Genomic DNA, 17837 nt, shown 5'->3' on the forward strand with positions numbered 1-17837 from the left:
CTCATCTTGTCTTCCATCTGTTGTTGTGGTTGTTATGGCAATGCTAGTAGCAATAGGTTTGTTGCTGCCTGTGTAATTCAGTTTTAAATGCATCATAGGCTTTGTGCATGCTCATCCTCAAATCGTGATGTTGTCTTGGTTTGGTTGTCTTAACACCGCCCCCACACAGTTTTGGCAAGGATGATGATTTCAACATGCGGCCTTAATAGAATGTTAACACTTCTGTTACCGCCATGTTTTCTTCCTATTGTGTGTCAGGTATGTGCATTCATATGTCCACAGTGGTTTTTTTTGTTTGTTTGTTTGGTAGTATTTTTGCTCAGTCTATCAGCAGGAGCACCCTCAGTCTAGCGTATCTACCTGGTTGGGCAGAAGTAAAGGCAGGTGAATCTCGGCGTGTTCGGCATCAAGCAGGTTTACGGCGTCTGTGGCTGTAGCAGGAGGCTGTGGCGGTTCGGAAGCAGTCGAGGGTGGCTCTATCTGTAATTGAGGCTCTCCTGAATTGCGCAGAGAAAGAGAGAGTGGAGGAGACGGACGTCTGGGGATGTGAGAGGTACAGCAGCATGGCAACAGTCGCCCCAAGGCTCTCTTAAAATCCCGCATGAAAAGTGGGTAGATAATAGGGTTCATGGTGCTGTTACAGTAGCCTAGCCAAGTAATGGCATCAAACAGAGAAGGAGGCACGCACTCGCACACAGCCTAAACAAACAACACACAAATGTCACCATGAGGAGCAAGAACGGGGTCAATATGCAGAGCAGGCTAGAAGAAAGGAAAAGGTCACTGATGTCTAGTGTGTGCAGAGAAAAGGTGAAGGGGAGGCTTGAGGGAAGATGAAAAGGGTAGAAAGTGTGTATGAGAGAGAGAGAGAGAGAGACAGAGAGATATTCACACGCCATATTGAGTGTGAAGGAGGGAAAGACAGACGGGGCCCAAAACGCTCCATGCCGGCGGTGTTTTCTGTGGGCGAAGAGTGTCAGTGCAGATGGGGGGTGTAAACTAGTGGATTAGTGAATGCAAAATGGGTCTAATTACAGATTTAAATAGGGGAGTTTATTTGTCTTTCAAACATCAGGCCATCATGCATTGTTTGAGCTAGTGTTGAGGTGTGTAATTAAGCTTAATTAGAAAGAAAGTGTGCCTTTCGAGTAAACTTAAAAAGGTCAAAAATCAGGCATGGAACAAATGGCAAGGCAATTTGTAATGGCCAAGGAGTTGGGGATGCCTACCTGTGCCATATTGGTGATGAAGAAGGGAAGCCATGCACTGAAGAACAGTCCCAACAGCACTCCCAGTGTCAGACTAGCCTTCAGCGCCTTCTTCCCCTGCCTGTGAGCCAGACGCCGTTCGCTGTTTACCGAAAGCTGTGAGAGGGAAGGCCACACGCATTCATACAGACTTGACTAATGTTTAATTTTTTCTTAAATGAGGTATGTTGGCAGTGATTGCTTATGTTCTCAGAAAATTATTTTGTTTAGTTTTCAAGAACATTATGAATACACTCTTTGGACTTTTTTTTTTTAAGCCCTTTCAAGGTTTTTCTTTGATTATTTGAAGGACATCACCAGCAATTGCTTCATTTTTATGTACTGGAAAATACAGTAGAAGAGCAAAAAGACAGGGTTACAGCAAGAACATATGGTTGCGTAATTTACTTGCACTTTAAAAATTTGTCCAACAATTTCAACTTTTTTAAAATTTATTTCATTTTGCCTTCGTTCACCTGTTTCTATACCACGCATCACTGCTCTCACTTCCTTAATTGCCTGATTTATGTTCTCACCGGAGCCTGGCGCATTACTGGAGGATCCTGGTGGCTGTAGTCATCTACTTCTTGAGCAGCGTGTCCGAGTGATGGAGGACGGGACGGTTCTCCAGGTGAATGTTGCGGGTATGGAGGATATGTGAGAGCCTCTACTTGACGTGCCTGCCTCCTTGCGGCCAGCAGGATGCGGCAGTAAGTGAAACAAATGGCCGTCGAAGGGAGGAAGAAAGTGAGGAAAGTGGCAACCAAGGCAAAAGGCAGAGTGACTCGCAGATGGCATTGTAAAGACAGTGTGCCTGAGTTGGAGAGCTGGAAGTATGACGGTGGATAGTAGGAGCTCAACCATGGGACTGTGGTGTTGATCATGCCATTCCCGGAGTGGTCCTGCATACGGCCCAGACTGTGCCAGTCCATCTCTATTGGCAGGAAGGAAGTTAGTGCTGCCAATCCCCAGGCACCGCCCACGAGCAGCAAAGCCCGGGGAGGGGTCATGCGCTGCTTGTAGCGCAATGGAGAGATAATGAAAAGGTAGCGGTCCAGGCTGATCACACACAAGTTCAGGATGGAGGCGCTGCAGCACATGACGTCAAAGCAAAGCCAGACCGGGCAGAACCCGGGAGAGAGCACCCAGGTGCCGCAGAGCACGTTCAGCATGGCAGGTGGCATCACCACCAGAGCTACCATCAAGTCAGATAGAAAGAGGGACACGAGGAAGCAGTTTGACGTGCAGCGCAATGAGCGGTGGGCGAACACAAGCCCTATCAACAGGATGTTCCCACAAGCTGTCACCAGAATAATGAGGGACATAATGACCGCCAGGAGCCACGGACCACTTCCATTGATGTTACGATCCACACCTTCTGCCAACGAAAAAGTGGAGTCATTCATCGTACAACCCCACCTGCGGCGCCCGGTCTCATCTGTTGTCTTTCAGCCACATGGAGATAAAGTGGCTAAACAAACATCTCCAATTTACCTGGTTCAGAAAGTCTGCAGGTCACATGCTTCTCAGGTGAGCAGTGATGGCATGCTGCATTTGTAGGAATCCACTCCAGTCTCTCTCGAGCATGGTTAGATCAGTTTCTCGATGTTGCGTTCAGAAGCTGAAGAATTCAGTTCAGAGAAAAGCTGATTGGTAAAATTGCACATTGCCGTGTCGATGTCTGGCTTCTTCCAAGCTTAGCACCGGTGTGAGTAATCCTGTGCTTGTCAAGTGTGTTTCGAAGCACCGTGTCATGATGACACACATTGGGGGAGGGCAAGCAAGAGGTGGGCTTCACTGTGAGCGTGTGTAAGAGAGAGAGAGAGAGACGCGGCACTGTGAGAGCACAAGAATCCAGTGTTTTATACATGTAGCACCTGTTAGATAATTAAAAGGATAATGATATGCAATTTATTTCTATTATAAACTCCAGTTAGTGTATGTGCATTTGTGTAGTGTTGTATCTGGAATTGTCTACTGGTGTGCTACAGCTTTTTGTGTTAGTGCACTTCTTTTTTTTTTTTTCCTTCCTCCTTCTGGCTCTTAATCCCTGTGTCTTCCACTCCAGTGTGCCGCCTAACTGAGCATGCTGTTACCGAGGACAGAACGTGTCTGAGCATCGCACTCTTAATGCATGCTTTCACAGTCAGCGCTAATTCCGAATTAATGAAGAGTGGCCTTTTTTTAATACTAAAGAATAATTTAGAAACATTTATGCAAAGGATTTTTTGTTTTCATGTACATCACTAGAGCCACTTTTTTAAATTTATTTCTACAGTCACATTGATGTGTTTTTCCATTCTCTTTGTTCTATCTAAATTGAGTAGGTGAGTGTTTCTGGTGCAGTAAATTAATGGCATGGGAAACAGTAAGCAATTAGATACTTGAACTGACTTAAGCAAATATCTAAAGTATCTCAATATAACTAAACTCTTACGGCAAGTAACTTATTTTTTCCTGACAACGATGTTAACTCACAAACTAGTTAAACTTCTATTATACGCTTTGTTTTGTTTTTTAAACCAGTAATTAGTTTTAGTCTGATTTCATCAGACATTTCTGTCCTATATGCACTTTGCACATTATTTTGGATTTTTATTTTTAAAAGACAATTTACAGTTATATAGCACTTTACATAGTATGGGGGGAATCTCCTCAGCCACCACTAGTGTGTAGCATCCACCTGGATGATAGACGGCAGCCATAGTGCACCAGAACGCCCACCACACACCAGCTATTAGTGGAGAGGAGAGAGTGATGTAGCCAATTCAGAGATGGGGATTATTAGGGGACCATGATAGAGAAGGACCAATGGGGGAATTTCGCAAGGACATGGGTTTATACCCCTACTCTTTTACAATAAGGGATTTTTAATGACCACAGAGAGTCAGGACCTCGGTTTAACGTATCATCCGAAAGACGTAACGTGTATATCTAACGTCATAGGTGTGTTTATAATGAAGAGGTGACTCACAGGTTGGCACTTCAACGTGGAAACCAGAAGCTGCTGAATACTCGCCACAATTTCAAAAAGAGTGTTCAGGATGATTTAAAGTTTCTGAGCAAGTGCAATGTTTGACTACTGTATTGTTATATTAAACAAAATATCAAAGAGGGCACAGATCATGTCATAAAATATTGTTTTATAAGTGCATGAGTTCCACGGAATATCATTCTCAAATCTACATTATCCAACAATATCATTATAAACAATGTGATTAAATGAAGACAGGCACAGAGCTGTTGGATGATGAGAAATCTGCAGAAAGATGTCGGTCAGTCGACTCTCACATACGCAACAGAACACAGATGAAATCCTGCACCGGTCCGATGCTACTGCTCCTGAAACAGAACAGTCAGTTGTTACAATAAATCGTATAAACTTACTTCCTATTTTAAAAAAAAACAAAAACAAAGGGATAATAAACAAACTGAAACAGCGGGTCTTATCAAAGACTGCCTCAATGTTATGCTCCCAGATGGAAGCAAAATTACAGTGTTTGGCATTTCTTCCAAAAATATCAGCTGCTTGGCCTGCAAACTATGACTCATTGTATTGATTCTTTTCTTCCAGATGACTTATTTAAAAGATTTGAACGGTGAGAGGTTTGATTCATTTGATTCACCACCCCGAGCGATGTCCAGATATATTGAATAAGTTCCGGTATGAATCAAATTACTGTATAGGATCTACACGCACTGTTTATTTTATCAGCTGATTATGTTGCAGCAGTAAAATAAATATAATCATGCAGATACAGGTCAGGAGATTCAGTTAAAGTTTACATTAAACTTTGGGGAAAAGTGTGATCTCAGTGACTTTGACCGTTGTATGTTTGTTGGTGCCAGAGAGGCTTGGTTTGAGTATTTCAGAAACTACTGATCTCCTGGAATTTTCACACATGGCAGTCTCGAGAGTTTACACAGAATGGTGCAAAAAACAACAACAACAACAAAAAACATCCTCTGAGCAGCAGTTCTGCGGGTGGAAACACCTTGTTGATGAGCGATCAAAGGAGAATGACCAGACAAGTTTGAGCTGACAGGTAACTCAAATAACCATTATTTACAACCGTTCTGAATGGAAAAGCAACTCAGAATGCACAACACTCTGAACCTTCAGGTGGATGGGCTACGACAGCTAAGAACAGAAATCTGCAGCTACAGCAGGCAAAGGCTCACTGAAACTGGGAAGTTTTTAGATTCCACAAGTAAGGATCTTAGAATGCGACCATAACCAAAAAATACAAACCAGTACAGCACTATTTTAAGTGTTCACTCCAAAGCTACAACGCCAAAAACACAGACACACACTCAAAATAGGCTGAAACGCCTGAACATAAGTGCGAGAAAGCTTAATGAATGGCAGGCGAGTAGAGACACCTGTATGTCCTGACTGGTAGGTTCCACATCGTAACATTTTATTGGAAGCTGCCAGGATGTGAGGAGAACTCTACCAAACATTACAAGGTGTTTTCACTTAAAAAACAAGCAATAAAAACACTTTCAACCTAGCTAAAGCCATGCCAAGGGCTTCCCAGTAATGAGGTTTTGGCTCATCAGCATTCCTTTTGCTGGAATATTATTTGATTCATGCAGAGTCATTAAAAAACAAAAACATACAAACTAAAATGCTGCTTTGGAGAAAACTCCCATCACTGTCCTATGACACTGATAACAGAAGAGCCTAAAACTGGATTCCATCATTATACTGGGCCATTTTATATAGTTCATTTCTTTCCAATTGCAAACTAGTATGATATGCATCAGTCAACTTTATCGCCATACTTTCATGCTTACTTACTTTTTTTTTAAGCATGCATACTTGCTTTTTAAGTATGCATATGTTAATACATAGTTTCATAATTTTGTACTGAAATAACTCGCACACCTTGTATTTTTTATTCATGCTAACATTCCCTACAAGCTTCTATTTTTCTGGCGCTTTTCCCCCTATAATTAGAGAGAATTTAAGAAAGTGTTAGTTCCTTTTTTTTCCTAGAGACAATTAGAGAACTTTCCGCAAATCTGTTTGTTTTACAGATTACTGATATAGAACCATACTTGACTCTGTTTACATACTTATTTTTTTGAGCATGCACAATTATTTTGCATGCTAAACTCTAAATGATTACACTCCTGCCAGCTTGATTCTAGTCATTGTTGGGTTTTCACACTAATAACTCCTGAATAATTATTTGATGTATACTTATTTTGAATTTTATATATATATTAGCCTTTTTTTAATTTTTAGAAAAAAAAATTAGTAATTTCTATGATTTAGGTGAGCAGAACTATCTTTTGTATAGAGTAATGATTCATCCTTCATGAGTCACTTGAAGCTAGTTAAAACTACAGGATGTAGATGTTCTTTGGAGAAAGAAAAAAAAAAAGAGTCGTATCTAGTGACTTTCTGAGCACGCAATACAGCTCTCCAGCTCACATCACAGCTGCTGGTTGTAGGAGTTGAGAGATCAGGTTCAGCTGACTCACCTAAATAGTTAGTTTGGCTCTATTGTGTAAATATGTAAATAGATCATTTGTGGTGCCATGACCAAAGAGGTCATCTTTCTACAAGAAATAAATTAAAATCTATTATATTCTATTATACAACAGTTACATAGTCCACTAATTAGATTTTTCGAGCAGCTTTCCAAGAGTGCTCATATTTAGTATAATATAGGATGTTTCACTGTGTGCATCACTTCACTCATCTGTGTTCGCCACATTAAATTCCACTTCCTAGTGGAACACAGTAGAGTTAGCGACATCTTCATAGCAAACTATACTCATCATCATTGGAAAATGAAAAGGAAGATGGGAAGCCAATTTCACAGGAAGCACGTTTAACAGGAATCGATGTGCTACAAAGTGAGTGTAGCTTCTTGGGGATCTACTTCCACTAGCGGAGCAAAGATAAACAGAATATTTAGCCATATTGTGTCTGAAATGACAGTTGCTCGATATTCATTTCTTGTTTAAAGAGCTGTTGTTTAAAAGCAACTGAATATCGGCCCAGCTGTGTTTGCCTACAGCACTCGCCCTATACCGAATCGCAGCAGTGCTGATATTCAGTATAACCTCACTCTTGCTTGTGTGATATTGTTTAATTCTAATAAAACACTATTCTATTCTTCCTACTTCATGTAATACATTTTTATACGTAAACATTCATGACGATTCACTGACTATGTTTACATGCACGTCCAACTCCGTTTGAGGTCTATATTCAGGGTGTATTTGGAATTACGATGTTTATTTGTGTACACTCGCCGGAATATTCCTGTATACGTGGTTGTTGTAAGTATGCCTGTGTTGCCATTCCTAAATACCTAGCCTACCCTAAGCATCTGTTAGCTCTCACAATTCCTCATATTTCCTTTCAGTGGATTTTCCGAATAAGGTGTTTCCATGCAACAAATTTCCGATTAAAACAGGCATATCCCGGGGTAGGGAATCAGAACTTGGTCTTAATCTGAATGGGGCGATCATTTACATGACTCAGTACTAATTAGAATATTGACAAATTCTGATTAATACTGATGTGCACGAAAACGTAATCAATGAATATGCAAATCTGCTGTGACATCATCTTGCTATGTCTAGGGGCTTTTGTGTATGATTTAGCTACTTTCTCCTGAAAATAGCTGCTCCCATCACTATCCTCAACTGATATACTGACCTTAGTAGCATTGCTGTACAGGAGATATGGAGTCCTCAGGTCATTCTGGCAGTTGGAGTAAGCCATGCCCAGTCCTGCTCCTGTGCCAAATGTGATTGGCATTGTCCTACCTGTAATCACAGGTCAAATGCTCTCACAGTACTCATCATTACTATAACTAATGCAGGGTAATTATCACACACTTACGTTTGAAGAAGACCACAGAGAAGACGATACCTAAACCAAGACCAGCACCTACAGGGGCCAAAAAACACTGGTTTACATGCAAATACACAGATTTATTATTATTATTATTATTAATAATAATAATAATACTAACAACAGTCACGTATAACTCCAAAGGGAGCTTGTGAAAAGGATATGTAGTGTTGGGACGGTACTAATGTCTAATAAGCCAATGTTTATTACACACTAGCTTTAAATCTGATATCAGTATCGAAGGTTACGGCTCAGCTAGTAGGTAGCTAAAATAGCTAAGTGCATTACAAAAACGTACAACAGAGTAACTATGTAGTAACCTTGATCTGAAGCACTTCAGTCGGTTCATCCTAGTGTCCCATGAATCGACTCCGATAGCAGTCAAGCTACACAGCACAGCTAAGCAGCTAGCATAACCCTGACTGAAGGTAACGATCATTACGTGATGCAGGCTAGTTTATAATGATTACAGGACGCGCTTACCAACTTTGATAGCGCAGTCCGCAAGGCAGCGGTCCCATTTCTGCCCCAACTCTTTCTCAGACATGCTGAATTTGATAATAGTAACAGGTGAGGTCGAACTGACTTTTCAATCAGAAAGGCTACGCTGTCATGTTTTCCCTGTGAGTGTGAGGTCACATATACAGTACTGCACTACTGCCACCTGCTGGACAGCCGAGGGAAAGGCGTTTATAGTAAACCATACACTGGTGCAGTCACGTTGTCTTTGAGATAATTCCAAGAACAAATTTGTTTGCCATAAAATATGTCAATTTAATACTTCTAAATTTGTTAACATGCTTTATTTGTTATTCTTTACTGCCAGAACCAACGAACAAGTACTACAGCAGTATTATCCACATTTCCATAATCAGTTGTAGGCACATTATATTCTGGCAGTGGACTTGATAAATAACTCAAGATGGGTATATATGTATATATACCCTTAGGTTTTGTACATGTATCATCCGTCAATTTTCTATGACTCTTATCCTACTAGGGATAAGTGTGATGATACGAGTGTGATGGTCAAGTGTCCACAAATTTTTTGGTCATATAGTGTACCTAAAGCCTACACAAAAAAAGGATAAAAGGGCACCAATTGATCGACATGAATCACTTACTATAAATTGCTTGAAATGCAAAAATACAAAAAACTTACCATCCCCTCTGATTTGTCACTAGCTGATTATCATGAGTTCTCACAAAGTTCTTAATGAGTATATATCAGCTGACTATCATCTGTCATTCACTAACATCCCACACAAATTTATGCCTTACCCATGCAGCAAGAAAAGCTAAAACTCCATCAGTCCTAAATCCTTTTTTTCTCCTTTTTTATTTCTCTTTCACTCTATCACTCCAGCACTTTCACACTTGCTCGCTCTCTCTTTCTCCTGATTGACTGCAGCTTCTGTCAGTCACTGTGTAATCATACTTCTTTTGTGCCTGAAGTTGGGGCATAATGACTTTTGATGTACCAGAGTTGGTGAACAGCATATGAATAAAAATAGCCCACCAATTTGGACCAGACAGGGGTGTCTGGTCCAAATTGGTGGGCTATTTTTATGCAACAGCAGTGACTATGACTTTACTATGACTATTACAAGACTGTCAGAAGTTTACTGGAAAGCAGAACTGTCCTGCATACTTAATGATGTATTAAGGTTTTATTCTTTTGTTTTTTCATTGTTAATGGAGTAGAAGTTTATGGCATATCATTACGTTTAGACATTTCAATATAAGTATAACTGTTGTATACAGTTGCATATTTTCTTCTTAAATTCTAGTACAATTCATATGTATATCCTTCAAGCTGTCTAATGTCCTACAAATTAGTTTTTACGATGATAACTACAATGTATATTATAATTTTACAAGTGTCAAAACACTACTGGGAAAGAAGCATTCAGAATTTTGCTTATTGTCATGCACTTTAATGATTTAGTATGCATACCTGTTTTTCAAGCATACTTAATTAACACACTACTTTCTTAATAAACATACTTATTTTGCATATTTTTTAGCATGCATGCCTCTGTACTTAATTCACCTTAATGGCAGTAGATTTCTGTTCATGCCTCTCATAATCTCAGACACTCACAGCGATGCCCACAGCCTGCAAAGCGTATGATACTTGTACACTTCTTTGACACAAGCTCTAGATTCTTGCAGGCTGCAATCTGATTGGCTGTCTGTACTTCCTTACACCAGTTTTGAACAATGAGCTGCGAACTTCTAAGATATAGTTATTTGTGGATTTGTGGCATCACATCTTTTAAAAATAGAAGAAAAAAGTTTTCCCTTTGTGCTTGCTTACAGCTTATGAGAAGACCAAATATTTCCTCTTAAAGGCATCTCTTAGCCATATTTACTGACGGAATCAAGCATATAGCACTCTACTGAATGACAGACATCTGGTTTTGTGAGGGTTTTCTTTTTTAAGTTTATGGTTCCTGTTGCAAGAATATAACCTTTAAAGTGGTGTTCTACAAATGTGTGATAATAAATGTTGGCAACATTACTTAATGACATGTATAATGACAATATTGAGATAGAAGCATTCTGGATTTTAATAAAATTCAGACTCCTCTTAACGGTTACTAAGTTACCATATCTTTATTTCTTATATTTTTATTCTGTTTGACATTTTTATTAAAAAAAAAAAAAGACAGATAAAGACAATAAAATGCAACAACCTAATAATACAAGGACATGCACAGCACTAAAAGCTTTGTTCGTGATCTTTGAACAAATAATGTTTTTTAGTTCATACTCATCATTATAAATAAACCACTGTCTGGACAACCAGCACCATTTTTAACCCCAAATCCATATTTTGGATTATTTAAAACCAAAAGGTTCATATTATAATAAACAAAAAAAACAAAAACAAAAGAAAAATTGTGCTTGATGAAGCGAACACTGAAACACAGAACAAAAAACCTGTACACAAACATGAAGTCTATGGAATTTATGTGGCCAAAGATTTTACCCAACCTGTAAATGAAATAGAGGAAATGTATTTATTTGAATAAAGGCTACTGCATGTCATTCAGACACAAGGTTACATAACTAATAGGAATAAGACACACAAAAAAACAACAAAATGAATTAGTGTCTTGCAAAAGTATTTAACCATCCAGAAACTTTTATATTTAAAACATATTTAAGGGTAAACACACAAGGTTATGCTGAATAAAAATGAGTGCACTTTTGCACTTCTGCAAACATTCAATCCCCTGCTATGCTGAGTAGAGGAATCAAACTGTTTCATTAATGTATGATGTGTTCACAAAGAGCTCTTAGAGAGCTTTTTGATTACTTCTTCAAGTGACTAGTTTACTGCCATCCTAGGTCACGAATCTCACTAACCTTTGTGTTTCCTTACAAAATTAGCTTCTCTCTCCTCCTTTCCAAAACATATGTGGGTGGAATCATGAAAATTTAATTTTGTAGTCAAAATGCCAACAGGATTGTCAAGAGTGCACTGGACAGAATAAAATTCATTAAGGATTCAGTTTAAAAACAAACTATTGTTTATAATCAGCATGACCACTTTTGTTTCCATGTCAATGCATTACAATGTGTAGGAAATTTAAATCCTTTTGCAAGGCACTCTATGTTGAGGTTAATTTTGAAGGCCTATATAAACATGTTGCATGAGTATTTCAATTTTCCATAGATTTATCTTCTGTTTAAACAGACAAACTGAGACTGTAAGCCTTTCCTGAGAGAAACAGAAAGCAACTTTCCCTCTACAACTCTATTCAGTGGGTAAAAAGAGACCAGGTTACACTGAGACCAGTCAGCAACACCAAAAAGCCACAACAAACATGTACACCAAGAGACCTGAGAGGGTACGACAGACATTGCACTAAACTGTAGCCATAAAGCAGAGCAACGTTTCATGTCTTCAGACGGCATCACTCCTTGTCAATAACTTTGGGCTTGGGCTCTGCGTCAGGGTGGCTCACCTGTTCTCGCTGTGGTTTCAACATATTCTTACTGATGGCCAAGAGGTCATGCAGCTCCTTGTTTTCAATCTGAAAAATATGCAGCAAGTTTCATAAGAACAAACAGCAGCCGACTGAACAGTACTAAAAACGGAGACGAGACAATTATTGTTTGAGACGAGACGATTATACATTATTATTTTGTTTAAAAATCTTTTTAGTTCCTTCCATCAGAAGCTACATAAGATAGTTACATGTTCTCAGAACACAAAATAATAATGTATGCTGATCACCCTGTTCAAACTTTCACACACCCCTGGCTCTTAATATGCCCTCCACTAATATTGGCACCCTTGGTAAATATGAGCAAAGAAGGCTGTGGAAAAATTGTGTTTATTGTTTGACGTTTTGATCTTCCGTTTAAAAAAATTCACAAAAATTCTCTGCTCTCATGGACATCAAACAATTGCAAACACAACACAGGTTTATCGAAAAAAAACCCTTCATTAAATATAGGTGTGCAACAATTTTTGGCACCCTTTTAGTCAATACTTTGTGTTACGTCCCTTTGCCATGATAACAGTCTTCTGCTATAATGCCTGAGGAGGTTGGAGAATACATGGCAAGGGATCTGAGACCATTCCTCCATACAGAATCTCTCCAGATCCTTCAAATTTCAAGGTCCACGCTGGTGGACTCTCCTCTTCAGTTCAACATGTTGCCTTCTTGAGCATCTGTTAATGTTTGCACCTTTGGTAATAGCTGTTTACAAGCCCCTCAATTGTCCTCAGTGTGAAAAGATGGATCTCAAAATCATATTGCCACTGTTGGAAAGGGGTCAATATGCAGAAAATTCTGGATAAGCAAAGAATGTGCAGGACCTGGAAGATTTTTCTGAATAACAGTGGGCAGTTTAACTGTTCAGGACAAACAAGGGACTCATGAACAACAATCACAAAACGTAAAAACAGTTGTTGATCAACACATTACAACACACAGTATTAGTAATCAAGCATACGTAAACCTCTGAACTGGTTCATTTGTGTAAATTCAGTTATTATTGTGTCTTGTGGACTATATGTAAACATCTGTTGTGTGAAATAGATTATTCAGGACGGTACTAAATAAAAAACAAAATGCAATTTTTATTATCCCTATTATTTTATTTTATGATTTAATTTTATTTTTTAATGGGGCAGTAGTGGCTTACTGGTTGAGGCTCTGGATTACTGATCAGAAGGTCGGGGGTTCAAGCCCCAGCACTGCCAAGCTGCCACTGTTGGGCCCTTGAGCAAGGCCCTTAACCCTCTCTGCTCCAGGGGCGCTGTATCATGGCCGACCCCGCGCTCTGACCTCAGCTTCCTGACAGGCTGGTGTATGCGAAGAAAATAATTTCACTGTGCTCTACTGTATATGTGACCAATAAAGACTCATTATCTTTATCATTAATTATTAACATTCTGCAGATTCTGCAAGGACGTACGTAAACTTGTGACCTCAACCATACATGCTACTAGTGACACAGTAGTCACAAAAACACAGAAAAAGGCTCAAAACAAGAAATTGCGACGCGACTGCCTTTATAACTCTGCAACTTGGTGGAAATAGAAACCTAGAACTGTACAGGTCCTCTTCGGAATACTTTTCCTGACCTCCAGAACATCAGTGGAAATGTCCCATAAATTACTTTTGCAAAGCTACAGAGACAAATCAGACATGGTTCAACATATTACCTCCAGCTGAGCCAGTTTCTCTTTCACAGAGCAGTAGTGCTGGTCATCCACCTGTACTGCTCTGCGCATCACCTGGCCCATTTCACAAATCCGCTCCATTTGGCTCTGCACCTCCTAGGCAAACCACAAGAATGAGTTTGGAGAGTATTTGCAGTAGGATACAAACGTCTTATTACTAGTAAACCAATATAATTTTGTGTAACTGCACTGCTCAAACAAGATAATGATTTATTATTAATATTTCTAAAATGTGAAAATATATTGCAATTATAAACTAAAAGCAGTATACAAGAATGATTATGTTTTAGATATGTACATGGTTTACAATTTGTATACAATATATAGCTCAGAACAATCTCATTATTATTAATAGGATTACTCTATGAATAATAAGTAACTGAAAATATTGTATTAACACTTGGTGACAAATAAAATAAAAACTGTTTTTGTTTTTTTTAACCAGATGCAGACTTTTTGAACAGTAGATGCCATATAGTTGGATCAATAGAAAATATGTACTTTGGCATGATCCTCATGAAGGCTGAGCACAGGCCTGGTATCCATCTCCTTCTTTTTCATCATCAGCTGCAGCATTTGTTTCCGATATCGGCCCATGATCAATTCCAGAGCGTACTGGTGCTCTTCTAAAGAAAGCCAAAGCTCTGTGGTGGAAGACAATGATAAATAAAACTAAGCAAATGTTCACAATGTTCAAGTGCACTAAGCATCTGAAAATCAAGTTATCAGAAATGCCTATTAGATGTGAGGGAATTAGGAACCTTTGTTTTCTTGCTGAAGTTCCTTGATTTGGGTGTTCTCCTGGGTCAGGAGAATATGCGGTTTGGATTTGGACAGCTCCTGATATCCTGGAACTGTCTCCATGTACTGGGGGGGAAATAAGAGTCAGGCTATTGAGTGTTGTTGAGGCCAGGTGGTGTTAGAATCCAGTACCGGAGGATCAAACTGCAAAGCTTAATATTCTACCCCATTTTTAATGAGCAGTCTATTTTGTCCAAAGTGACTTACAAGTGAGGAGAAATACAATATAAGCATAAGTTATAGAGCCCATGCTGAACTGCACAACAGTGACTAGGAAAGAAATACTCACTAGATTCAGCTCATTTAGGACAAATTCAGAACACTAATCTCTACATGGCTGTAGCCGTCAAGAACACTGAGACACCTCTTTGCTTACACTGGCATCAAATCAGCCTCCTGCTTGTGTCTAAAATTCAGGCTTACCTTGTCAGGAAGAGCATTTCCGACTTCCTTCATGCAGTGTATTCTCTGGTTGAGAGAACTGGACTGCTCGATAAGACTCTCGGCTGCATTGTCGTGCTCTTTTAATCGCTCCAGCAAAGTCCGGGCATCAGACAACACCTTTTCCAGGGTGCACGACATGGCTATATTTATATAATGTACAAATTAAGGCGAAATTATGCCCGTAAATTGGGTATCGTTGTTTGGAAAACTTAGCTGGCTAGTGGTTGTAAACACTGATATTAGCTTGTTCGTGACTAGCTAGCTAGCAAAAACATAAACAAGTAATGAATTGTTTAGATGTAGCTTCATTAGCTACATATTTTCTGCCTGCGGTCTTAGACTGAAATATAAATGTTATTGAGATTAGCAACTACCAATATAATAGAAAGCAAAAATAAATAAATAGATAAATAAATAAATGATAAAAAAAAACCCCAACAACTAAAACAAACTTTTAATCTGATCCTTCAGGGCTCTAAAGGCAAACAACGGCGCGCTTTTCTGACGTATTTCCGGTTTTTCTGTCACCAGGGCTTTTGAGTTTTCAGTGTAAAAAGAAAAAAAAGGCCCAACGATTAATCAGACTCACACGTCGTGATGTAAATAAACTTTATTAATTAATACTGTGGCTCACAGTATTACGAGAATTATTTAACAGTATGTTAATATTTAACTGTTACCATTGGTGTTGCTGTTAATGTTTGCTTCAGTATTTTCAGATGCGTTAATGATGTATTGATTCATTATTACAAAAATAGTAGTGAAGTATTATATTAGTATAAGTATAGTATTATATGCTTATTTTGGACTTTTAATATTAGTGACCAAATTATTGGAGCTTGATTATTGGAACTTTTCACCTACAGAACCAAAACCTGTTACATCATCCATCTATTCATCCATTTTCTATACTGCTTATCCTACAGGGTCGTGGGGAACCTGGAGCCTATCCCAGGGAGCATTGGGCACAAGGCGGGGTACACCCTAGACAGGGTGCCAATCCATTGCAGGGCACATTCACATACACATTCACACACCCATTCATACATTACAGACACTTTGGACATGCCAATGCAGCTTACCATGCATGTCTTTGGACAAGGGGAGGAAACCCCCGCAGCACGGGGAGAACATGAAACTCCACACACACAGCAGCGGGAATCGAACCCCCAACCTTGGAGGCAAACGTGCTAACCACTAAGCCACTGTGCACCCCTTTTACATCATGCTAAAAGTTATTTTGTATCACATTATTAGCATTTTTCCTAGTTTTATATAAAAAATAAAAAATAAAACCAAAAATTTTCAAGAGGACATTTTTATACTTGTTTTTAAGTTATTAAGGTTTGGTAACATAAGCTCATACCTTCTGCATATCACAGAACTTTCAGTATTTTATTTGTTTATTTATCTTCTTCTTCTTCTTCTCCATCCATCCATCCATCTTCAACCGCTTACTCCTTTTCAGGGTCACGGGGAACCTGGAGCCTATCCCAGGGAAGATCGGGCACAAGGCGGGGTACACCCTGGACAGGGTGCCAGTCCATCGCAGGGCACACAATCACACACACATTCACACACCCATTCATACACTACGGACACTTTAGACACGCCAATCAGCCTACCATGCATGTCTTTGGACAGGGGGAGGAAACCGGAGTACCCGGTGGAAACCCCCGGCAGCACGGGGAGAACATGCAAATTCCGCACACACAGAGCCACGGGAATCGAACCCCGACCCTGGCGGTGTGAGGCGAACGTGCTAATATTATTATTATTATTATTATTATGATTATTATTATTATTATTACATTGTTTTAAGCCAAGATGGCTTGGAATATACTCTCTGAACTCAAGGGCTAAAACATAAAGCAAATTATTTGATGCTATATGATTACCATATGTTTCACAATATGTCACCTAGAAATTAATAGTTTATTTAAAACAGAAAGTGAGACAGTTTACTCATCTTCAGTAACCACATTATCCTGGTCAGGGACATGGTGGATCCAGAGCGAATCCCAGGACTGCTGGGTCGGGAATACACTCTGGAAGGGACACCAGTCCTAAGCAGGGCACCATGCATATACAGTTACACCTAGGGGGAATTTAGAATGGCCATACCAACTCACCAACTACCAACATGTTTTAGGAGTGGGGAAGAAACCAGAGAACTTGCAGAATGCAAACACAGGGAGAACAAGCAAAACCCCACAGTAACCCAAGCTCAGGATCTAACTGGAGACCCTGGACCTTTGAGGCTCTGTCACCATGCCACTGTACTGTCTTGTAATATTACTAAATTATCTATATTACACTATCAAATTTCATGGGTCCACTTGGCCATTTAAAGTACTGGGTCAAACAATCCCTTGCTTGTTCCCATACAATATTTATCTAGTTAATTAATAATTTAAGAAATACACATAACCTTTGATGGTCCCCTCATAAGTTTGAAGCACTTTATAAGATCAAAAGGGCAATGTTATATGAGATAAATTTATTTACAGTTTTTTTATATAGCTTTTGACACTCGTAAGACTGTTTACTGTTAAGGCTTCTAACCCTCTATGTCAGTAGATAGTATAACAATTCAAAAAGAAAACATAAATAGCTTTTCTATATCTTGGCTGTAATACATTAGATTAAGTATATTATTAATGTAAAAATATTGTATATATACTGCATTTAAAGCTGTCAATACACCCAACAGCAATCCACTTTGTACAACCCCAATTCCAAAAAAGTTGGGACGCTG

The 17837-nt window shown here is 39.2% G+C and overlaps 3 protein-coding genes across 3 annotated transcripts; all 3 read right to left on the minus strand.

Annotated features, from left to right (window-relative positions):
* Positions 1-10: 10 nt before the first annotated feature.
* On the minus strand, positions 11-2741 carry htr6 (5-hydroxytryptamine (serotonin) receptor 6). The gene is made up of 3 exons (XM_053643537.1): positions 1784-2741; positions 1230-1364; positions 11-699 (listed from the first exon to the last, which is right to left on the minus strand). Exons 1-3 carry the CDS (start codon positions 2651-2653, stop codon positions 343-345), a joined length of 1362 nt encoding a protein of 453 aa, XP_053499512.1. The 5' UTR covers positions 2654-2741; the 3' UTR covers positions 11-342.
* A 1629-nt stretch (positions 2742-4370) lies between these two features.
* micos10 (mitochondrial contact site and cristae organizing system subunit 10) lies at positions 4371-8772 on the minus strand. The gene is made up of 4 exons (XM_053643536.1): positions 8611-8772; positions 8116-8163; positions 7930-8039; positions 4371-4589 (listed from the first exon to the last, which is right to left on the minus strand). The coding sequence occupies exons 1-4, from the start codon at positions 8672-8674 to the stop codon at positions 4581-4583; spliced, it is 231 nt and encodes a 76-aa protein (XP_053499511.1). The 5' UTR covers positions 8675-8772; the 3' UTR covers positions 4371-4580.
* A 2017-nt stretch (positions 8773-10789) lies between these two features.
* On the minus strand, positions 10790-15609 carry sike1 (suppressor of IKBKE 1). Its single transcript, XM_053644264.1, has 5 exons — positions 15059-15609; positions 14596-14701; positions 14336-14478; positions 13817-13930; positions 10790-12173 (listed from the first exon to the last, which is right to left on the minus strand). The coding sequence occupies exons 1-5, from the start codon at positions 15215-15217 to the stop codon at positions 12054-12056; spliced, it is 642 nt and encodes a 213-aa protein (XP_053500239.1). The 5' UTR covers positions 15218-15609; the 3' UTR covers positions 10790-12053.
* Between the last annotated feature and the right edge of the window lie 2228 nt (positions 15610-17837).

The sequence above is a fragment of the Ictalurus furcatus genome, chromosome 15, assembly GCF_023375685.1.
Source record: "Ictalurus furcatus strain D&B chromosome 15, Billie_1.0, whole genome shotgun sequence".
Classification (NCBI taxonomy): Eukaryota; Metazoa; Chordata; class Actinopteri; order Siluriformes; family Ictaluridae; genus Ictalurus; species Ictalurus furcatus.